The sequence below is a fragment of the Acyrthosiphon pisum genome, chromosome A1 (assembly GCF_005508785.2).
Source record: "Acyrthosiphon pisum isolate AL4f chromosome A1, pea_aphid_22Mar2018_4r6ur, whole genome shotgun sequence".
Lineage (NCBI taxonomy): Eukaryota > Metazoa > Arthropoda > Insecta > Hemiptera > Aphididae > Acyrthosiphon > Acyrthosiphon pisum.
The window spans coordinates 9,484,183-9,506,806 of NC_042494.1; the positions used below are offsets into that span (position 1 = coordinate 9,484,183).

At 34.3% G+C, this 22,624-nt stretch overlaps 2 protein-coding genes across 3 annotated transcripts; one reads left to right on the top strand and one right to left on the bottom strand.

Moving 5' to 3' along the window:
• Positions 1 to 135: 135 nt before the first annotated feature.
• LOC100571957 (E3 ubiquitin-protein ligase highwire-like) lies at positions 136 to 22,606 on the bottom strand. Of its 2 annotated transcripts, none has more exons than XM_029486603.1 (8): positions 22,449 to 22,606; positions 22,197 to 22,375; positions 21,886 to 22,129; positions 21,540 to 21,790; positions 21,226 to 21,443; positions 20,931 to 21,152; positions 20,714 to 20,858; positions 136 to 2,025 (listed from the first exon to the last, which is right to left on the bottom strand). In XM_029486603.1, exons 1-8 carry the CDS (start codon positions 22,494 to 22,496, stop codon positions 2,022 to 2,024), a joined length of 1,311 nt encoding a protein of 436 aa, XP_029342463.1. In that variant the 5' UTR covers positions 22,497 to 22,606; the 3' UTR covers positions 136 to 2,021. The 2 variants fall into 2 exon arrangements, with proteins under 2 accessions (XP_029342463.1, XP_029342462.1); XM_029486602.1 differs by having other exon boundaries at positions 21,886 to 22,135.
• LOC100168483 lies at positions 9,395 to 19,152 on the top strand. The gene is made up of 3 exons (XM_001947097.5): positions 9,395 to 9,758; positions 15,214 to 15,475; positions 17,313 to 19,152. Exons 2-3 carry the CDS (start codon positions 15,314 to 15,316, stop codon positions 18,747 to 18,749), a joined length of 1,599 nt encoding a protein of 532 aa, XP_001947132.2. The 5' UTR covers positions 9,395 to 9,758; positions 15,214 to 15,313; the 3' UTR covers positions 18,750 to 19,152.
• Positions 22,607 to 22,624: the final 18 nt, after the last annotated feature.

Below are 22,624 nucleotides of genomic sequence, written 5' to 3' on the forward strand. Positions count from 1 at the left end.
AGAATTCTATTAGTTTTACAATTACAAAGTATATTATCTTTTTCTAGTCTGTAAATATATTTACTACATTTTTACTTTTTAGGAAAGGTATATAATTTATATTATATACTATATAGTATTATAGTATATGTATATTTCAAAAGCTGCACATTTAGCCTTTATATAATAATACGTTAGTCATAAATTGAACTCAAATGTCTTTAGGAAGGTAATTTATTGAATATCCGGATATTTTTATCAATCCTCTGTAAACTACCAAAAATCAGCGACCCAAGGTATCTCTATAGTTTGATTATCAGTTGAAATAAAAATGTTTCTATATTACATTATAACCAATGATTTATAATATCCAAAAGATTTTACTCTTTCAACCATAATTTATATAATTATGTATGCTTTATATACTAAATTACTTATAGAACATCGATACACAATTTGTTATTTTTTTCTGGTTTAATATTTAACATTTTAAACTTAAATTTAGAAAACCTAGAAATTGGACACAAGTGTAATTACTTTCTACATCTTAAACCATCTAAAAAACGTTATTTACAACGGATATTTTTATGAGTTCTAAAAATGTTAACTCAACAAGTCCTTTAGAACTTCACAAATAAAGATAATATTGTTGAAATACGTGTAACTTTGGATTTTTAACGCCCAATATAACCCTAGCAGCCTGAGGTATAATATGATGTTCCGCTAAGTAGCGACTTTTTGATACAATGAATTATTATTTACAAATAATGTAGATGTAACATATATACTTGCAGCGTATAAAAATATATAAATACATATTATACGAATATATCGTTTTTATTTCTAAGTACGTAATAAAAATACAACACTGCACGTTTATGCATGTGTAAGCGAAACGTGACAAATGTCCGACATCCGATGTATGTACCTATATAATAAACTTTCAATCTTTAGAAATGTATTTCAATAATGTTTTTGTATTCGTTTCCTCAGTAATACAATGCATTTGATATAAACGGTCACATTGAGCGAATGGACTATAATCGATTCCCAACCGACTTGACGTATGCCATGAGCGTAACGCAACACAATTAGACAAATTGTGTATATATTATTATACAATGCGAACGTAAAAAAAATGTCTACAGAACAGAAAATTCGTATAGATCTATAAGTATTTTATAGAATTTTGTAATCATGTATGAATAATAATAATTATATAATATATGAGACACTTTAAAATATGGCTAGGTTTTAAATGAGTGAATAAAAGCAATCATTCATACGTGCAGTAAAATATTTTATCTTTAAACTATAATACTTTCGTCATTGTTAGAATATAACTTTCGTTATTTAACACAAATACGGGAATGATAGTATTATTACAAATGCCTGTGAGGACGGAGTGGCCAAGCATGGATTAAGGCGTCAGTCGCGACGCACATCGGCGCCGGTTCGATGCCGGCCGCGGGTGGCATTTTTCTTCGGGCAAGTCACGGTGTCCAGAGAGAAGTGCCGCCATCCACGTACATTACCCCACCCCCCCCCATTTTGACTTTTGAAATTTTTTTTGCGCCAATAATTAGTACTCAATTCCTGCCGATTCCTGACCACGTTTTCATAATTCCTGCTCTGACAGTTTTCCCGGAAAATCGAATTTTCCACGGGTGGGGCTGGGGTAACGTTACTCCGCCATCCGGACATGGCAGATACCTACGGGTGCCCACTAAAAATTCTGCCGAACCAAGACACGCGTGTTTAAACTTACAGTACCCTCTCCCACAGTAAAAAATCACCCAATGGCCTAAGTTGCCGCGGGTTAATTAATAATAAAAAAAAAATACCTGTTTTAAAAAACACAGCTGGTACAGTGGTACACCATAAAAATAACTTACTATAATCTAATGAAACTTATACTTGCCAAAAGGAATTTAATATTTAGAAGATTTATAATATACGTTATTAAATACAATAAACAAATCGGTATATAATATACTTACAATTATCTCTACTTCGGCATTAGAAATACATTCAATTCACACTTACCTGAAAAAAATATAAATAAATGTGATAAATATATTAAAATATATTATATTCTAACGTGTAGCTAATAAATACAATTTTTTTATTGATATTTACACTCGAAGTAATACATGAGGGTGTCCACTAGTTTTAATGTGGTATATGGTGTATATTTTTAAAGCACCTGGAGTTTATTTCATACATGCAAATTCATATATAAATTACGGAAATTTAAATTTAAACGACTAACTGCATACTTAATCAATTGTAGGATATAAAAGAACAAGGGCAAGAGTCAATCAAATTACGAGCGATTTCTAACGTTGTTTTTTTTGTCAATCATCTTTGCAGAAAATTATATAAAATCGCGCAGTGTATACGTGACTTTTTGCAGTGTGCCATGTGCACACATCTCATACAATAGTACAAGTCTTATACGAGGCCTTTTCGATAAATGTGTACTCGATAAATGCGCATACTATGATGACGAAAACAATGATGCGTTTATGAAATAAATGATAACAATAACAATAACAATAACAATAGTTATATAATAATAAGATTGCAGACACACACACACACACACACACACACACACACACACACACGCGCGCAAAAGGGTGTCTAAAGGAGTGAATTCAGGCGATGATGTTATAGGACTATAGGGGCGAGAATTGTGTAAGTGCGCATGGACTGTACGCGTTAATAACAGTTATTTTAAAATTTTCCTTTTTCCAATATTTTATAACTTTACCTCCTCTCTCAATAAAAAATACTGCAATCTATGATAATTATTACATACGTTCAGTCAAGATTCGATAAGACTATTGATATAGTATCATGCCGCACGAAATCTATTCATCGTACGTTACAAGGCCATCATCATGGTATATCACTGAAAAAAAAACGTCAAATGTGCTATTTTTCCATCTATCCTTATATTTTAGTAATATGCCTGTATACCCATGATAATTAGTTTTGAAGATTGTAAACATTTTCATTTCCGATTCTTTGTAACCATCGACGAAGGCATCGGTTAACTTTCTTATTTTTATTTTTTTTTTTAAACCACAAAATACTGAATTTTTCGTACAGATTGGAGCTATGGACCGGTAAATCGTTTCCGACAGCAGAATGGATAAGATATGACGTTTTTCAAAATAATTAGGATGCAAGGTTATGGTAGGTTGGTCATCTCTCAATACATTATAATATTATACAACATAGACTCAATCTGCAATATTGATGGGTATTTCATGATTTGTTCATATTATTCCTTAATGATATTGACTAAAGACTTGGGAATATATTTTGTTCCACAATACATTACAATGAAATATTAAACAAAAATAACAATATAATGTGATAAAAAAAAAGAAACCCGATTCATTTTTTCATCGAGCCCTTTGATTATCACCGAGTAAAATAATTTTGCGAATTGTAATAGGTAATGAAAATAATTACCAGTTTCTAATCGAAAGTATTTAACTACAGAAAGTAATTAATGGTATTATTCGAAACAAATTTTATAAAAACTGATCGGTTTATCGATTATCCATTGAGATATGAAACAAATAAAATGACGTGTATACATATATATATAGATAGATATGAATAAACTTTTCCTCAAATAAATACAATGTACAAAACCAATCAGATAAACAATACACCTATAACATGAAGCACAATGGGTATTTTTATTTTAAGTATCATTATTTTGGGTAAGAAACCGTTACTTACTAAAGGAAAATATTTTTAAAAAACTAACGTTTTTTTCTCAATACACTAGCGACTTTCACATCTATTAAAATTGTCTATATATTCTATAATATATTAACATACCCAACTACGCACCTCATCACTACATAGTGAAATTTGCTTGACCGTATCGAGTTAGTTATTAATTATTATTCAGAGCACGCTATTATGTCAACCAAATTTGTCATTCCATTGAGTATTGACTAACAAATTTCAATTTAAATGATCTAAACTCTAAAGGATTAAAAATATAACAAAATTAAATCTAAAAGTTGAACATGTTAAATTTCTTTTTAACTCGATGGTTATATATGTAGACACCTTTAGAAGCATACAAGCATATTGATATTCTGTATTTATAGATTTGATAAAACTATTAATAGTTTTTTTGGGTCTAAAACCAAAATTTACATTGTATATACACTAACATTAGTGTATACATAATAATTAATAATATTACATAAGCCGGGAGGCTGCAGTTATCCACAAAGACTCCACAAAGTGGCATCTGCTGTCTATCAGCAGTATCAACAGTCGCACGCCCCTCTCGGATTTACATCTTGATCCCCCCCCCCCCATATATACGTACACGACGAAGGTTGCGATATCAATAAACAACGACGATATCTGTAGGTTTTCCGGTTGAGATCGTTTAAATATTACGACATCGCACTAAAATATATATTATGAACGTAATGGATTCATATTAACTACGTCACCCGCCTATATATACACACAATGTGTACCTATGCATTATTCTTATTTACTGTCGAATCAACACGTGCGAGTTCTGCAGCGATCGCAATATAATAATATTACACATTTTATAAATAATATATAGGTAGTTCACATTTTACATTTATAGGGTATTACTGTTTTATTATTTCTAATAATGAATACATCATCAACCGTTCGGATTTCATAATACGAAACACGTGTTTGAAATCCAACCATCGATTATTTTTTGGTAATACGACTACTGATAGCCAACATATATATATATATATAATATATAATATACAAATATAGTAAATCAATAATACACTTTCTTAACGCGCGTTTGTATTACATAATACATTATATGCGCACTCTTCAAACTCGCATTCTTACACCGTGACGGTGTGATGATGTTTCGTCGGAAAACAAATACAACTCATTGTCACGATAAAATTATATAATATAACGTGGGGCTAATATTCACTTAAGGTTTTAACAAAAATTATTTGTTTTATACAATTTACCTAAACTTTAACAATAACGCGTTACCTTAACAACGATATCACATTAATATCATATAATAAGCATTGGTATATAGGAATTGTGCACGCATGCATTACCGGGAGCTAGGTACTTAAGACCTAAATTTCACTTTCAGTACTCCTCCACCTATCATAATTTCATTAAAAAAATTAATTTGTAAACGGCTAGCTAATTAAAGTATAATATTATACGCCTGTGTAGTATAATATCCATAATTAGAGCAACAAGGATTCAACAAAGTAACCACCCAAAATATATTTTATTTAAATTATTCATTAACAAATTAAAGAACATTAATGAAATCAACCGTGTATTAAATTCCTTTCGTAGTGAAGACCTTATTTATTTACACCCAACGAGGAATATAATAAATGAAGTTGTAAATTGAATTACGATTAACTATTAAAATATTAAATACATTAAACACGTATAGGTACATACAGATGTATTTGTTATTTTCTGATTTTAAAAAGTAATTTTATACACCTACAATCTACACACAATATTAAATTGAATATCGACCAAACTAACTTATACATATTATATTTAAAAAAATATATATGTATACCTAATATTATACGACTATTAATTTATTTATAACGAAATTCTTAATATGAATTGAGATTTGTACAGTCTATGAACATTAATGATATACCTATTCATAAAAAGCTAAATTAAATTAATCTCTTGTAGTCTTGTTTGATAATTTATATGATATTAATTTGTTTTTTTCGTTAGTTGCTATCGTTTTATAATCCATACATATAAATATATAATCCATATATTATGTGTGTGTGTGTGTATGTTTTTGGTTCAGTCGTGATATTAATATTAATAACAGCGCTATTATTAATATGGTAAACATAATAACTATTTAATGGTTTTTAGATATATATTTTTTTATTAAATATAATATGAAATTAAAATATAGATACACATACACTAATAATAAATTTATAATATTATATGCAATAAAATAGCTAATAAAATGTCTGTATCAATCTATCATTCAATTTTATCATCGTCGTTTTGTTTTTTTATATTATATAGCTGCATAGACGTTACCATGATGTAAGTATTTAGACATCGATAATCCGAAATAATTATTCTTCCTATATTATGCCAAGCGTCATAATATACCGATTTTGATATTTATATAATATAATACAGCAACATGTAACATAACTAATAAACAAAACTAAGAATAAAATAGATTTTAAAAAATAGATACCTTTTTATATGTAATCAACTTCACCAAATACCTATATATATATTAAACCCAAGCATATAATAACTTAAATAAGGCAAAACATCAAAGTGTTTTTCTTTTCCAGGATGTGAAAGATAATAATATATCTTATGTATAGAAGGTACATGCATTATTCAGCTTTATAAATTGATAGAGTTTTAGTATACCAGCGATATTAAAATAATCACAGCACAATATATTGTAAATTCGTTATGCATATCGCATAAAATACCACCATAAATATACTACGATACACAGGGCAACATTTAAGGAGAGGGGACTATGGCTAATAGAATATACCTAATAATAGTTCCTTTTCCCAAATTTATTATGATTCAATAGACTTAAGTTAATTAAAAACGATCTTAACTTTGCACTATAAAGCTCAAAAACTACATTTAAAATTCTAAAATATGGAAACATAATACATAAACCTATTGGTTATTTAAACTTGCAGGAAGTAAAATAATACATAACGTTTTCAATAATAATTATAAAATAAAAAAATTATCCTTACTTTATCAACAATTCAACTATTAAGATTCTAAACAATAATTGTTTTTATTAAAAAATTTTACGAACAGTTATGTATATTGAAAAAATATAATATGAATTTGCATATTTTATAATACAGTACCTATATTCCATGATATATATGATCCATAAAGTACCTACCTAAATATGTAAAAAAAACAACTTAAATTATGAATAAGTCAAGACTCTAGTGAAGTATACTCAATTTTATCTTCGGAAAGGAAGGAAGGGTTCATGAAATTACTAAACAATATTTTTTAAAAAAAGCACACGTCATTATTGTAAAACCAATAGATTATTTTCTTTGCTCAAAATCTAAAAATTTCATGAGGATTTATCTCCCATATTCCCCGAGGGAAAGCCCCAGTTGGGGGCGCCGATTTGTTCGTACATCGGGGAGCAAAATGTCTAAATGTGGATATGTGTGAAAGCAATACAATAACAATATAACTAAAATTGTTTTAAAAAAAATCATAATTTACAACTGTCTATTCATTGATTATCGACTATAACTCATCAGTCAATACTCAGAATTGTTTAGACTAAAATGAATATTTTTTGTTTAATGTCAGCAAACTTGTATGCAAATTCTATTCGTGTGTGCCGTGTATGGAAACAATAAACTTAATACATTAATACTTTTATAGTAAATTCGTAAATTATAAATTGAATGACCGCAACGACGATGATACGACCTTTACAAATATGTATATACAGTAGAGAGCAATTGGTTCCTAAACTATACCTTAAAGTATAGGGCCGTTCAACGAGTACATAATATGTTTATATAATATAATATGATTGAATTTTCCCAAAACCAATAAAGAACGCGTTTTATCAATTTCTACCAAAGAAAAAAACATCAAAAAAATGGTTCCACCCGAAAAATCGAAGCGGCTGGACAACGCGCTGATGGCACGGTGTTTGCAGTACTGTGTCCGTAAACAATAAACAATAAACATAATATATATTGTGTTTAGCCATTGTCGTCGTAATCAGTTACGGCCCAGGGCCATTTCCCCGTCATTATATCGAATAATAATATATATAGGCCATACTCTATTATACGTCCCCTAGCGTATGCTTCCCCTTTAGGATATACCTCGTGTACGCCACTGTAGTACCTACGCCACTGGCGTGTGTCGGTAGTGCCTTGTCTTTCACCCTCACCCTGGTCGCTCACCGTCCGTCCGTCCGTTTGTCTGTCCGTCGGCTTATATTAAGCTATTATATTATATAGCGCGCGCGCGTGTTTATTTCTCCGCAGCACCAATCGCGTGATAACAATTTATATTTATCACGTTTCGGTTCTATTCGCGCGACACGATAAAACGACAGATTTTATGAGGGCACCGTATAAAATACCCCACGCTCCCCATTCCCCCTGCACCACAAACAACGTTCGCGAATTTGGCAGAATCCGAATTGACTGCCGAACCGTAAAATAAATACACGACTATACTGCATTGCTCTCCGTAAACCAAATCCGCCGCGCAGTCATCTGCTCTGTTCGCACTGCGATTGTTGCACGACATCACAATATAATATAATTTATATATTTTACTGCAGTCTGCAAGCGCACAAATAGTATACAATACAACTGCTGATATAATATATACATTTACAATATATAATACATATTAGGCATATTATATCATACGGGTTCCCGTGATCATATATTAAATAAACAAAACGAAAAACAAAATATATATTATATTGTGAGCTCAAAATATATTATACGACAAATCGGAAAGATATCGTCATAAGAAATAATATAGCATTTATTATGTAAATAAATATTTTTTATAACAATAAACCCCTTCAAAACGCCACTGCATATGCAGATTTATATTTACATTGGATAATATAATAATAATTCCTAATTTTATATCGGATTTCCGAATCGTCCGGCTCGTACGACTTCATTACATTATTCACAGTTAAAAAAAAATGAAATCATTCGTAGCCGGAAGGGGAAAGCAGTAAACTCAAATGTTTACGAGACCAAAGACGGTCGTGGTACTATATTAGTTCGTATATAATATTATATACATAAAAGTGTATATTATTATTATACAACGGTTTATTATGTATCGTCCCCGCATTCTTTCTGGATATTATAATATATTATATTTTGCGATATCGATGACAATCGATGATAAAGTACGACGCGTCTATCGCATAATATACCGTTGTTCTGTGTGTATTGGATATATTATGTGCCACTGTATACCAGTCATTATGTCATAGTACAACACAGATAAAAATTATGACGATTGTAATAATAGACCGTGAAAACTCTGATAGAAATATCGGCAAACAAGTAGGTACCTACCTCTCATAATACAGGTAACTAAATAATATGCATTTATGTACTGAAATATTATACCGTCGAAAAATAACGTGGAAAACGTGATACATTGAAAAACTAACATCGGGGCGTTACAAAATTAATAATATAGTTATTGTTGTTGTCGTGCTACGAAGGCCAGAAAAACTGAAGTGGGAAAAAATTCGTCGAAAAAATAAATACGAGCCGCGCGGCTCGAAAAAAAAATTCGACTGAGTCGTGGAGTGCAGTGAAACCCACCGCGCAAAGTGCGGCGGCCGAGGCGCTCTCGGTCCGCCAGCCGCCGCCGCCGCCGCTGTTTCGTTCGACGGTATCAGTGTCCACGACGGTGTTCCGACGGTACGGTCGTCCATTGCTATCAGTCAGTAACAGTGCGCAATAAAACAGTACACACAGTGCGCGCGAGTTAAGTTCGGCGCGATCGTAAATTTTTTTTTTCGTATTTTCTCTACCGACAAGTTTCGTTTTTTTTTTTTTTCGTTGAATAATTTAAATTGTTATAAACATAATATGTGTACATAACTCGTCGCCTTGACGCTTTTTTCCGAGGATATTTCGCACGGCCGAAATACTTTAGAGTACCTACAATAAATCTTATTGACATAGGTATTTCACACTTATATTTTAAACGTATACCGTCTATAAATATAAACGTATTATACTATAATGTGGTCGATATTTTAGATTGATATTATAATATTATGCTGTAATTATAATATCTTAACGATAAGACAATAACACGCATATCATATAGGTATAGGTGCAGGTAGTAAAAATATGTATGTATAATGTAATGCCGGAGGCTGGTTGCAAACTTCGACCTGCGGGGACGATTAAAAATAAAAATGCGATTTTATTACCGTGTGAACTTTTGAAACCTGTGTAGGAAAAAAATGCCCGTGTCTCGTTCGTGGAATTAAATACAAATAATGTTAATTAATTCATCAATTATTGAAATACCGACCTCTTCAGTGTATAATTTAGATATTTAGACATTTTCATCGATAACCCACAATAACCTGTAGGTACTTACATGCATTACACTATTACACGATCTATAGCTTAACAATACACGCCCAATTAAAAAAAAAAAATCGATAAACGTGGTTATACAATGTACAAACATTTTAATAAAAATAAGCAAATTCGCGATACGCGAGTAAAAACAAAACCGGGTAACGGGTAAAACATAATATATTCGCACTGCACTTAGAGAAATACATTTTTACCCTCGTCCTCTCGCGTGTAAACGCTTTTTCCTCGAGAAAATACAATGCTGTATAAACGTTTATACACAATAAATACACACACGCACACACATACTTGTTTAAACGATACGATATCATATTTAAGTACAACGCGACGTTTTTTCATTAATCATTCGTGCGGGCGCATTGTATGGGGTAAAAATTAATGGAGCTTCACCGACATCTCCGCGGTGTTTGGACAAATATATATATATTATATTGGATTTTGTAGAAATCAATTTCGTTCGGTGAAAACTGAAAAGGCAGCCTCCGTTGCCATCGCCGCCGACGGGGCAAAATCGAAAAACTTTCGGTGTACATATTAAAGAAGTTTTGCTCTCCTTGTAATAATATTTCCATTCATTGCCCACCGCTAATTATAACAGTCAAACAGTTCACCAAACACATCACACTCATATATTATATAGTATCATTATTATTGTTGTTGTTGTTGTTGTTTTTGCTGTCGTTATTGTTATATTTGGAGGAGGGGGGACGAAACATGGTATGAAAGTTAAAAGTGATTAATCATAAATAAAAATAAAAGTTTTTCCGACAAAGTCGTCGCTTATTTCATACAAATTTCTCTGAATTAATTTAATTTTTTTTACTTTCTTTAATAAACGAAATTAAACGAGTAATAAAAAAAAGTAATTAAAACAGACAGTCCAATCAAAGATGATAATAACGCACAAAACTCGAATTCAAAACAGTGATTTTTTCTTCCCCCTAATTCACAGAGTTAAAATATGATAAACTCGTGAAAAGTTTCTGACACGCTTAAGTTAAAGCTGACAAAAGTATTAAAGTAATAGGAGGTACGGACTTGTTCGGTTTAAACATTATAATATTTAACGGCTGTTGAATCATTCATATTTTATCGGATAAGGTTTAATTCCACTGAAAATCGTATAAATAATTTTAAATGTTTCAAAATGTATCTAGACGCTTTGTAATCACAACGAAAAATAGCCTCATTTTGTAATAACAAATTGCGTTTAGCGATCGAATTTGCATTTAAAAAATAAAATATTATTTACTTCAATAGACCTATGTATATCGTGGTGGGCAGTAAAAAAACACGTCTTAATTGCATTACTGTAATTATTGACGTGGTGGTTTTGCGAACTCGGAAAGATGCAGGCGACAAGGTGATTAATTATCCTTTGGGGGCGGATATATACGTAAAACATTAACCCGACAAAGGGTGGCAGTAATAAGTTAATAATTTTGGTTTAAGTTCTGGGTTCTAAGAAAGTTACACTATACATATCCATGCAACCGCGTCTACTATGAATAATAGTATATTATATATATAGAACGGGAAAAACATCGCAACATTTTGTCTTTTGTAGAGGAGTTTGTGTGTTTAAACGAGATTTGCCTATGCGGAAGTTATTTGAAAAGCTACGATGACGGTGTTTCCAGTTTTCCACACTTAGTTTAAATTAATGCGCATTTACAAATTTCTTTTACCTCCTGGTTGCAAAATATAAAAACACATTATAAAGAAATAATCGGTTGAAAAATTAAAACAGCGTACGCGCGGCGGCTTTTTGAGAGATTTTCCACTTACTTGCGCCTAGCAATTATAATATTTTTAAACAAACATCAAAATACGGACGGATGAACACGTGTTTGCGAAAACAAAAGTACCCTAAATGTAGGTCAGTGGATACGTTCTATCCATAGTTATATTTGTTTTTCGATAAGATTTATCATAAATGCATAACCCAATAGGCAATAGTTAAATAGTGTAGAATAATCGTCCGTACCTCCATAAAAATAACAATATAATATGATAAAAGTATTAATGATAGGTAATAACCACCTAAACAGAGCTTAGCTAAAATTAATAGTTTAAATAAAGGTGTTTAATATTATTATGTGCATATGATTGGGATTTGGATTTATTTCTATAATAATAAATTTATCTATAATAATATTATTCTACAGAATACGCGGGTTGTTTTCGTCAAAGTTCTGAACAATATTTTATTCCAGCGTTCTAAACACGCACGCGATTACACGTCACACATTCGATTGTGTGTGAACTGTCATCGCAATTATCGGGCGTATTATAATATGATGATTTATTAATTATTGCAACAACTAAACACGTTGGTCGTATTATACTCGTATCAACGCGGCATGTATATTTAATATTTATCGATTCGATAGTTAGCCCGAAAACATTACTATTCTATGGCAATATAAAATGTACGGGAGTTGTGAAATGAAAAACGAAAAATGTCAAATGGGTAAAATAAAAAAAAATCTTAACGAAGAAGAAGAGAAGATCAACTAGCTATATGTTTCTATCTCTCTCGCTCTCTCTCTGCCTTTCCGTTGCAAAAAAACGGCGGTAAACATTGCGTGATTTTTAAGTAAATAGAAAATTATTGTTTTTCCATATTCTAAACAAACACCCCACGACACCTACAGCTCCTATACTCCCCCCACGATTCCTTGATAATCACGTCGAGTGCTACGACAATATACACATTACGCTTCCAGCGTCGTTGAGTTGTAACTAAACTGTAAAACTGTATAAGCAATAAACAGAAAACACATTTACAGACGCGAATTTCATGGCCCTTAACGAATACCTGTTATTTTTATAATAATAATATATGTACAATATTATCGTATTAAATAAACGCATATTTTTGCAAAACAACGGCCGTCACATGAGTTCTTGACTTATGTCGTCAAGGTTTATATTTACAACAACAAAATTCGATACGCGTCTATCATTTCTTTCAGATTCTTTATTATCATAATTTTTTTAGTATATAACAACGACATCGGATTAGACAGAGCCACATAGGTACGCCGACAAGACTATTATACGCAGTAGGCGTTTACAATAAATAATAACATTATAATAACATAAAATTGAAAACTTTAAGTGCCTATATATAATATTATTACACCTCCTAACACGTATTTGAAAGCATTATAAATTATTCGTTGTACTACGCATTGTCACGTTGTGTATGGATAGCGTTGTTAGGTTTATACGGGCGTGCATCTAAAAAAAAAGCTAAAAAACTTATCTGAGGGTAGGTAGGTAGATAATAATAATGTATTCCCGTCTACGGCGTGTCCGGGGATAGACAAATTGCTAATTATAAGTTATAATAAATGTGCTTCGTTCTTAATATTTCCCGCCAGGAAGGTAAAAAGAACTTTCTGCGGCGTCTCGGAAATTATTAATATACGGTTAACGTTACACCGAGTTGTTTGCGAATATTTGGGCTGTGTGCATAACCTAAGCCAGCGTTTTAATAAGTACATAATAATATCATGGTACCATAGACATTTTACGATTAAAAAAAAAATCAAGCACACACACAAAATACTAATATACAAGACCCAGACCAATTCGATAAATAAATCTCGGCGTACGAATGTTTTATTTATATTTGATACAGTTAATACTGCAATTATTCAGAGGGGTTTTTATTAGGGATAGGCAGAAAACGTGACTTAATCCATTTTTTTTTTATTTCTGTTTTTTTTTTACGACTTAAACCCTAGGAGCGTTTAATCGGCCAGGAATCGCCTCGGAAAAGCGCCTCCTGTGGCCCATAAAGTGTCGAAGAATGTTTTAACGATCAGTCCTAACCCTCGTCACCGTCGCATTGTACTAGAAATCGGCACGTTTATTATGGGAGTTTGGGTAAACGTTGCAAACTGGAATTATGATTTTTTTTGTTACCCTCATTGTATGGGAATACAATTTATTTGGGTCAAGGGTTCGTTGTCAAAGGATATACGAGTATGTTTGCTCCACCGGAAGGATGCTCATGGGAACACATGGCGACAACGGTGCAAAAGAGAATTGTTAATTAGGAACATTATGTATTTTTTTCGCATGTACTTGAATGTATATTTTATTTTATTTCATACTAAAACGCTCAACAATAGAGTCAATAAGTTATTCAAAATTATTTGTTTGATATCTAAGTATTTGTTTAGAATAATCGATTCAGAGAGGGGGAAACGGTTCATTTACAAGCCAGCGTAAGCATATAGTATACACAGGGAGAATATACACAAGAAACCAGCGACTTATGCGGCTAATTCACGTACATGTCACGGACGGCACGACAAAGTGGAAAATAAGTGACTATCTATATGTCGTACAAAACCATGTAGCAAAGTGGTACCTTCTCAAAAGTTCATAAGCGTATAATATTTTACGAGACTATTTTGACATATCTACAGCGCTTTAAGGGGAAAAGGGAACGTCCATCACTGGCTAGGGAGCTCGTTTTTCAAACGTGCAAACACTTTGTCATTACAGTTAAGATGTAATTCGGCTACCTCCCTAGTTCCGAGGGCGTATTTATTCCTTGTCTTGGTAATGTTTAATTCTTATTATTACACCCGAATTCCCACCATCTGCACCATTAACTCTCTCGGGAAAATGTACTCAAATTCTGTGTTTATTTGTATTCCTTCCCAGTCTTATAACCGAAATACAATCAGGATGATATTATTAATTCATTCGTACACAACTGCGTGAAAAAACTGAGTTATAAAGATTAGTTTAAATTGTATTTAATTCTAGCACTATATAATACTGACACATATTATATAATAGTGATAAAATATTACGAGTTCGTGCGATTGGGCTCGAGTGAATGTTTTCTTTCGTTATCTTTAGGTATACCTAGTCATTATCATTATATACGTGACACCTCTGTGTGCAATGTACTAAGTAGGAATACAAATATAATGAATAAGTGGGCGAAAAGCAAATAACATTATTCGTGTATAACGTGTCGGTTGTGTATTGTTTTCAGTACAGTGAATGGTCGACGGACACGTTTACAGCGGCGGCGCGGCAGGCCTAAGATGGACAAGTGGCGATGACCAGCGGGAACGGTCGGACGACGGCGGACGATGACGCCGTTGCATCAGTGGACTGCACTGGTCGCGGCTGTGCTGGTAATCAGTGGCCACGTGGCCAGTGCTCAAAGTCTATGCGACACACCGCAGTGCGAATGCGATGACTCCCTGTCGCAAGTCCGGTGCTCGTGCCACAAAGTGCCTCACGAATCGCAGGTAAATCCATGTCAATTCGGGCACAAAAAATAGTCATAAATGTGAAAGAAAATGGGTGTATATGGCTAGCTGGCGTTACTTCCATAAATTGTATACGAGTATGCAAGTATATATACTTGTATACGACCGCGCGGTGTAAGCGATATGACGGAAAACTTGGCAAAAAAAAACTTTTGGACCACCTCGGAACAGGTGTGGTTTTTTTATACGATATGTTTTCTCCTCTCCTTGTGATATTTTTGAAATTTCCATTTAAATATATTTAACTCGGGCCCTTCCATCCCTCGTCGCGCCGTTCTTTTAGAGTTGGGCGTGTCGTAACGCATAGTTGATGATAATTTCAACGTAACGCTACACAAATTACTTTTTCGCGTGTTTTGTAAGCCGGTAACCTTTTATATAAATAAAAAAAAAAGTGTCACCTCACAAATTTTTTACCCTCGACCAGCTGTTTTTAAAAAGATTTCTTTTACCTAGATTTTGTTACATTAATAATAACATTATAAATGAGGGGGAGAAATGTTATTTATATAATAAATGAAAAAAATACACGCGGTGCTTCTCATTGCCTCTTTTAATGACAGGTTTTTGGTTCAACAATTTTTTTTCCTAAAGAAATGAGTCGAGACACGATTATCCGATGGCGATTAATTAATGAGAAGACCCAAAGAAAAAACCAAGTATACAAAGAGGGGAACGGGGTCCCGGGGTAGAGGAAGATCGATCGGGACAAAAGCCCGGGACGTGAACAAAATAAGAGCGCATTCGGGTCACTTTTAAAATCCTCAATGATGTAAAGCCCAACATCTATTTTCAGTCGGGTACACATATGTCATCGTTAGCGAACGCTGTCGAAGTATTTCCCGGACCGGGAGGAAAAAAAATAAAATATACCAAAGCTCGCGAAATAACGTTGTGGCGGCAGTGGCGGCGTGGAGAGGGCACCCTACACCGTTAAATAAACTGACATTAATTATTAGTCGCGGCTCGTGGGGTGCGAGTATTGGTGAAGGCTATTGGGTAATGGCAAGTGGGGAGGGGAATCCATAATTCCCGAGGTGAGATAACAACCACGTGTTCGTTTTAATGTGTATATACGACGACGTTTGCAGTATATGAAAGAAATGTAAACGTATGATTGGGATACCGCGAACTGGAGATTCCGCCACCACCGAAGCGATCGTGTTTTGCAACTACATGCATCATGCACCCATCTACCCCTGGTAAATAAAACTCAAGGAATTATCCTCTAGCCATACCCTTCACCCCGCAGCGGTCAAGGCAAGCGCTCCAGCGACCGAGAAGGCACTTAGCCGACGTGTTTTCGTTGTACGAAAGTTTTGCAGCAAATAGCACTACTGCACAATATTTCCCCACAAAAGCCACCACCTAATCCGAAACATCAAGAACTCTGTACACACACAAACACACATTTTGTACGCGAAATGCAGACCTCCGAAATCGACAAAGGGATCGTTTGGGGTCCGGGACGGCCATTTAATCCTTTCGGTCGCGCGTGTACCATTGTTTTTCTTGACCGCCGTCGTCGTATACTAGCCGCCCCACCGCTATACGGCGCCGGATAAACTATAATTTATTACCGATTTTCGTGTAGGACAAAATAACATCTCCGGATCCCATGCAAACTCGTACCAACATATTACTATATAATGTTATACATACGGGGTAGATCGCATACACTAGACCGCTCACTCTATACACGCGTTGTAACGTAAATAAAAAGCAATCAGATTTTAAACGAGCAGGTTGTAACATTATTAATATCCACAAAATGCATTATAAGTGATAACAAACAACTATCGGTTTAATGTTTCAGGATCTCGTGTTGAAAGCTCAAGGACCGGGACACGTGCCACGAGTGGCCACCAATGTGATCGTGACGCAATGCGATCGGGTCAAAGTGATGGCCATGGCGTTCGACGGGGCAAGGTCGCTGTCGACCGTGGATATCGAATCGGTGCGCCGGCTGGAAATGGCGAACGAAGCGTTCGGTTGGACGGAAAACGGTGGCGGCGGCACGGGACAGCCGCCACAGCAACAGCAGCACCATCACCACCAGGGCCCCACGGTGACCATCACGAACGTGACGTCAGTGCCGGAGGTGCCCAGCTACGCGTTCCGCGGCCGACTACGGTCGGTCACGTTCAACCGAGTCCGGATCGACGTGGTCCGGCCATTCGCGTTCAGCAGCCTGACCGGGACGACGGGCCGGATCGAGTTCAGGGACACGGTATTCGGGCAGGTGGACCAGCAGGCGTTCAAGAAGTTCGCCGTTAACGAGTTCGTGTTAAAGGGGTGCCGGTTCGAGGGCGCGGCGCCCAGCCGCATGCTCACCGAGATCACGGTGCACGACGAGCTCCGCCTGGACAACGTGACGTTCCCGGTGGTCGAGAGCTACGCGTTCCGCGTACACGGGCCCAAGGTGTTCCGGGTACAGAACAGCCGGGCGGGGTGCGTGAGGAGTGGAGCGTTCGAGGTCAAGTGCCACGGGCCCGCATTCGTCGAAGACAACGCGTTCGGCCGGCTGGAGCGCGGCGCATTCGCCGAGGTCACGGTGGAAGCGCACAAGGTAGCCGAGGCCGATTATCAGGAGTTCGTGTTCGAGAACAACACGGTGGCCGAGTTCGAAGACGACGCGCTGGTGTTCGACACCAACGGGTTCAGGCCGCGCATGGACTGGCTAATCGTGGGGCGGGCGTGCGGGTGCCCGGCACGGTGGCGCACCGACCTGGTGGCGTTCTCCAAGGACTATCCGCGGGACACCGACCGTCCCAGTTGGGTGGTTGAGCAGACAGCGTGGTGCGCGACACCGGACGACGACGGCGTCGGCAACTTCGGCCAGCTGGTCAAAGCGCAGCAGTACGACGAGGCACATTGCTCGGCGGGCGGCGGACGCGGCGGCGGACTGATGAGCCGTTACTACCTGACGTTCGTGGCCGTGGTGGCCGTGGCCGCGCTTACGGCCACTCTCGTCGGTTGGGCCTGGTACAAGAAGCGCAAGCGGGGCCAGTGGACAAACGTGCCGGCGTCGTCGCCGCTCAAGAACCGTTCGATACTGAAGAACGGCGGTGGCGGTGGAGGCGGCAGGAGCGACAAGCGCAGACATGTCATGGTTATGCCCGAGGGAAAGACTTACAGAGAAACGGAGTTGCATGTGATCGTGGAGCGCACGGGTTCGACGGACAGTCAGTATAGGTCTACGACTAATTACCAACATCAGAGAGCAACACAACCGTTGACCAGTGATTTGTAACGGGTTTTTATTCCCGACTCCTATATGGTTTTTATTTATATTTATGATTTTGATTTTGATTTTTTTTTTGATTTTTGTAACCTATTCCGATTTTTCTGTATTATATAATAATAATAATATATTATGTACAAATGAACAAACTTGGCCTAAGACGTCAGTTTCTATATGATCGGTATTTTGTACTTTATTTGTGATCATGTTTTGTAGGCAAACGACTGACTGCAATAATGTTTCATAATAATTATAAATATATACTATAACTAGGTATGTTATTATCTCCACCAGTCGCCAATGAACAAATAAACGGGTTGTGTTTTATTGAGTTAAACAATTTGCTTCTGAACAATAAATATCTAATGTTTTCCTTTTATAATAATATATTAAAAGTGCATACGTATACAAATTTTATTTTAGTAATTCATTTATCCCATTGTGCCCTGTTAAGGTTTTAATTCACCATGAGAAAAAAAACTTTAAGCAATAACAAGAAACAGGGAATTGCAAAAATTGAATCTTGCAGTTAATACATTTACTGAATTAATATGTTAATTGTATACATTAGATAACTATTAGACAACTAATACTACATTATCCTATGATATTAAGGAGATAAAAAACGAATCGCTATGTATTATTATCTTAAATATGACATATTATAGATTAAGGCATTGTCTTTAAAATACTGAGGACCGAAATTCCATGGCATAGTACAAATTAATAAATTATATTATTCACGACAAAAATATTTTTGAATTTTTTATGTTAACAATTTAAAACATACGTTTATAGTAAAGCGGAGAGTAAATATTTAATAGTACTATTATATTTTTTAAATTAACGATGGTAATAATTTTAAATTAAAAAATAGGAAATAAAGATAACAATCTAAAATATTGTATCATCAAAAAAACGCTATGAAAAAATTATTGACCAAACTTAAAAGTCCCTATAGTCATATTGATTAATTATATTTAGTATATTTAATGCTATGCTACATTTGAAAATAATTAACGTAATTAAAATTACTCATTACTATATAGGTACTAATTTAGTGACTCAGAGTGTCTAAAATGGTATACTTATCAGTTCTTGCTGTTGTTAATCTTTTATATTAAAACAAATATAAATATATCAAAACAATATACAAGACCAAAATTCAGAACATTTTTTTTGTTTTGAAAACAAATGAATATTCATAAATCATTTGTATAAAAATAGTTTTCGAAATTGTGAAAATACAAAGAAAAAGAGAATAAATTAAAAAGTTAATAAAATTATAACATATATATTTTAATTAAATTTGATTGTATACCAGTAATGTAGGTTTATGTTTTGAAGGATTTTCTACGGTCACAGAATAGATAAATGCTAATTGTTATTCAAAAAATATAATGGGATTATTTATAGATAAAATAAGTTTTTTTAATACTATTTCAATTTACGATTTGATTGATGCTTATCCGCCAATATCATTCACGCATTACTGTTATATATTACTTTAGCTATATGCCTAGTATTTTAAAAATAAAATCCTGAAGAACAATTCATTTTTATTCAATTTATGTATTGCAAAGAACAATTGTAGAATATTTAACAAAAGTCGAATAATCTTCTTAAGGAAAAAAATTAATGAAATACTCTGAATAATTTTATTTTAGTTAATTACACATCTAAATGTTACTCGAAGTCGAAGTAAATCAATTTTGTTTGAATATATAAGTACCTAGTACTTCAAAGTTACTTTAGTTTCTATACCTACATTTAAACTTAAAACTATAACAAAACACTGCGTTTATAACAAAAACACTGGTCTCCGGGTATTCTCGTTATCCTATTCTCTATTAAATTCTCCCCGAGGAGTATTTATATATTATAATGATAAATTACGTTTCATTCACTAATGAAATAACGGATTATAGTCCACGTGCATGCAGGACTAATGTAATATTATTCTAAACACTCACCTCAATGGCAAAACCCCGTCCATGACCTGCTGAATGTTGAGAAATGGCGCCAACGCAAATCCTTTTTTCAATAATACCGAGTGTTTAGCATACACCTGTTCAGCAGCTGATACTGAACCTTGTTCCAAGCCATGCGTAAAATCGTCTGCGAATACAATTTGGTAAATATATTAATTTTTTTTTTTTAATTTCAAAATGTTCAAGGGTGTATAATTACCGTTGGGTAAAATTATATCACATTTTAAGAGTGTTGAGACGCACATCCCTCCAAGGAACGAAAGTTCGGTTTCCAAATGAACGAGACCATAGCCTAGAGCTTGATATTTACTTAGTTCTTCTACTTCGTACCCAATTACTAGACAACGAAAGCCATACCGAGAAATCCTGTCGTTCTTAAGATAATCAGACGCAGTTTCCAGTGAAAACACGACTTCGTTACCTATATGTTAATATATTGATAAAACGTAATGTTTTCGTGCTTAACAAATTTTAAATCTAAATATAAGATATACCGGGCAACATAACAGCAGCGAACGGCCACTCCATTGGATCATTACTAAATTTTTTTAAAACCGGTATGTAAGGAGTAGTAACTACGTGTTTGTTATCATCATCACTATAATCTCGATAATTTGGTATGTAAAGTTGCAATGAATCTTCAGTCTGTGCAGTACAACTTCGAGGGTCAAACTCTAGACACAGCCATTTGACTTCTTTTGGGAATTTAACTCTAACAACAAAAAACACACCAAAGTAATTTAAGATGAATTTAACAGTAAATAATAACTAAATAACAACAATGATAATAAATTAATTAGGTAAGTACTTGTAATTAGACACGGTCGCAGCTGTATATGGATGATCGCTTTCAACCCACGCATAATGATGGGACGTTGTTGTGCATTTGGAGTCTCTGATTTCAGTTTTGGAGGATTTGAACTTTCCGAACTGTTTTGACCCATCCAATTTATCACTCAGGTCTTTATGCATTACGTCTAATTTGTTAGCGGAGTACAAATTAATGGACGTCACAGCCGGTAGCAACTTGTTTATGAGCTCCAACACATGAATAGCGCTCTGAAAACGGATAATGCATGCAAATAACGTTAAATAATATTACTCCACAGCTTTTAACATCATACCACATAAATAATTATTAAAGATTATTATACCTTCGCGTCTTTGGAAAAAGATGTCAGCGGGCCAATATGCGCCAACACCAACGGAAGTAATACATTCACAATAGCCGATTCTCCTAAATATTTATACACAAGTGGATCTTTTTTTAATTTTTCAATGCTCATATTTATCAACTCCATTGACTTTTCTACAACTGTTTTCAACAATGATAAAGTACTCTCACGAGCTTTGAGTTTATTACACACTTTACGTTCAAAATCGCAATTCTTATCATGACTGTTACTAACAAAAGGTAATTCAAAATTAGAAAACAATTTAAAATTATACATCATATTCATGTTACCTATAATAGAGTATATAGGGTATTTGACCACGAGATTGGGTGGTTCCATTTAAGCTTAACGAGCATGTATTAAATGAAAAAAGTGTATTGTCGTGTCCTTTTACACAACTTAACCCCATATCACCGTTATTTGTTCGGCCACCATAATTTCTTAGACGGATTGCATACTTAACTCTTTCCTAATAATTGTAAATAAACCAATGTATAAATTAGTGCATTTAATTATTACGAATATGAAATTTTCCTTTTTACCTTAATTCGTATTGGGTGATCAAATTTTAGATCCGCAACGTAATTCATTGCACTATCATCTGGCCCAAATGACCCTCTAGTTACTATTAAACTCTTCCAACGATTACCATGAGGTTCATCAAATTCTAACTGTTTTTTCTATAAAAATTATAATATTTAAGTACATATAATATTTT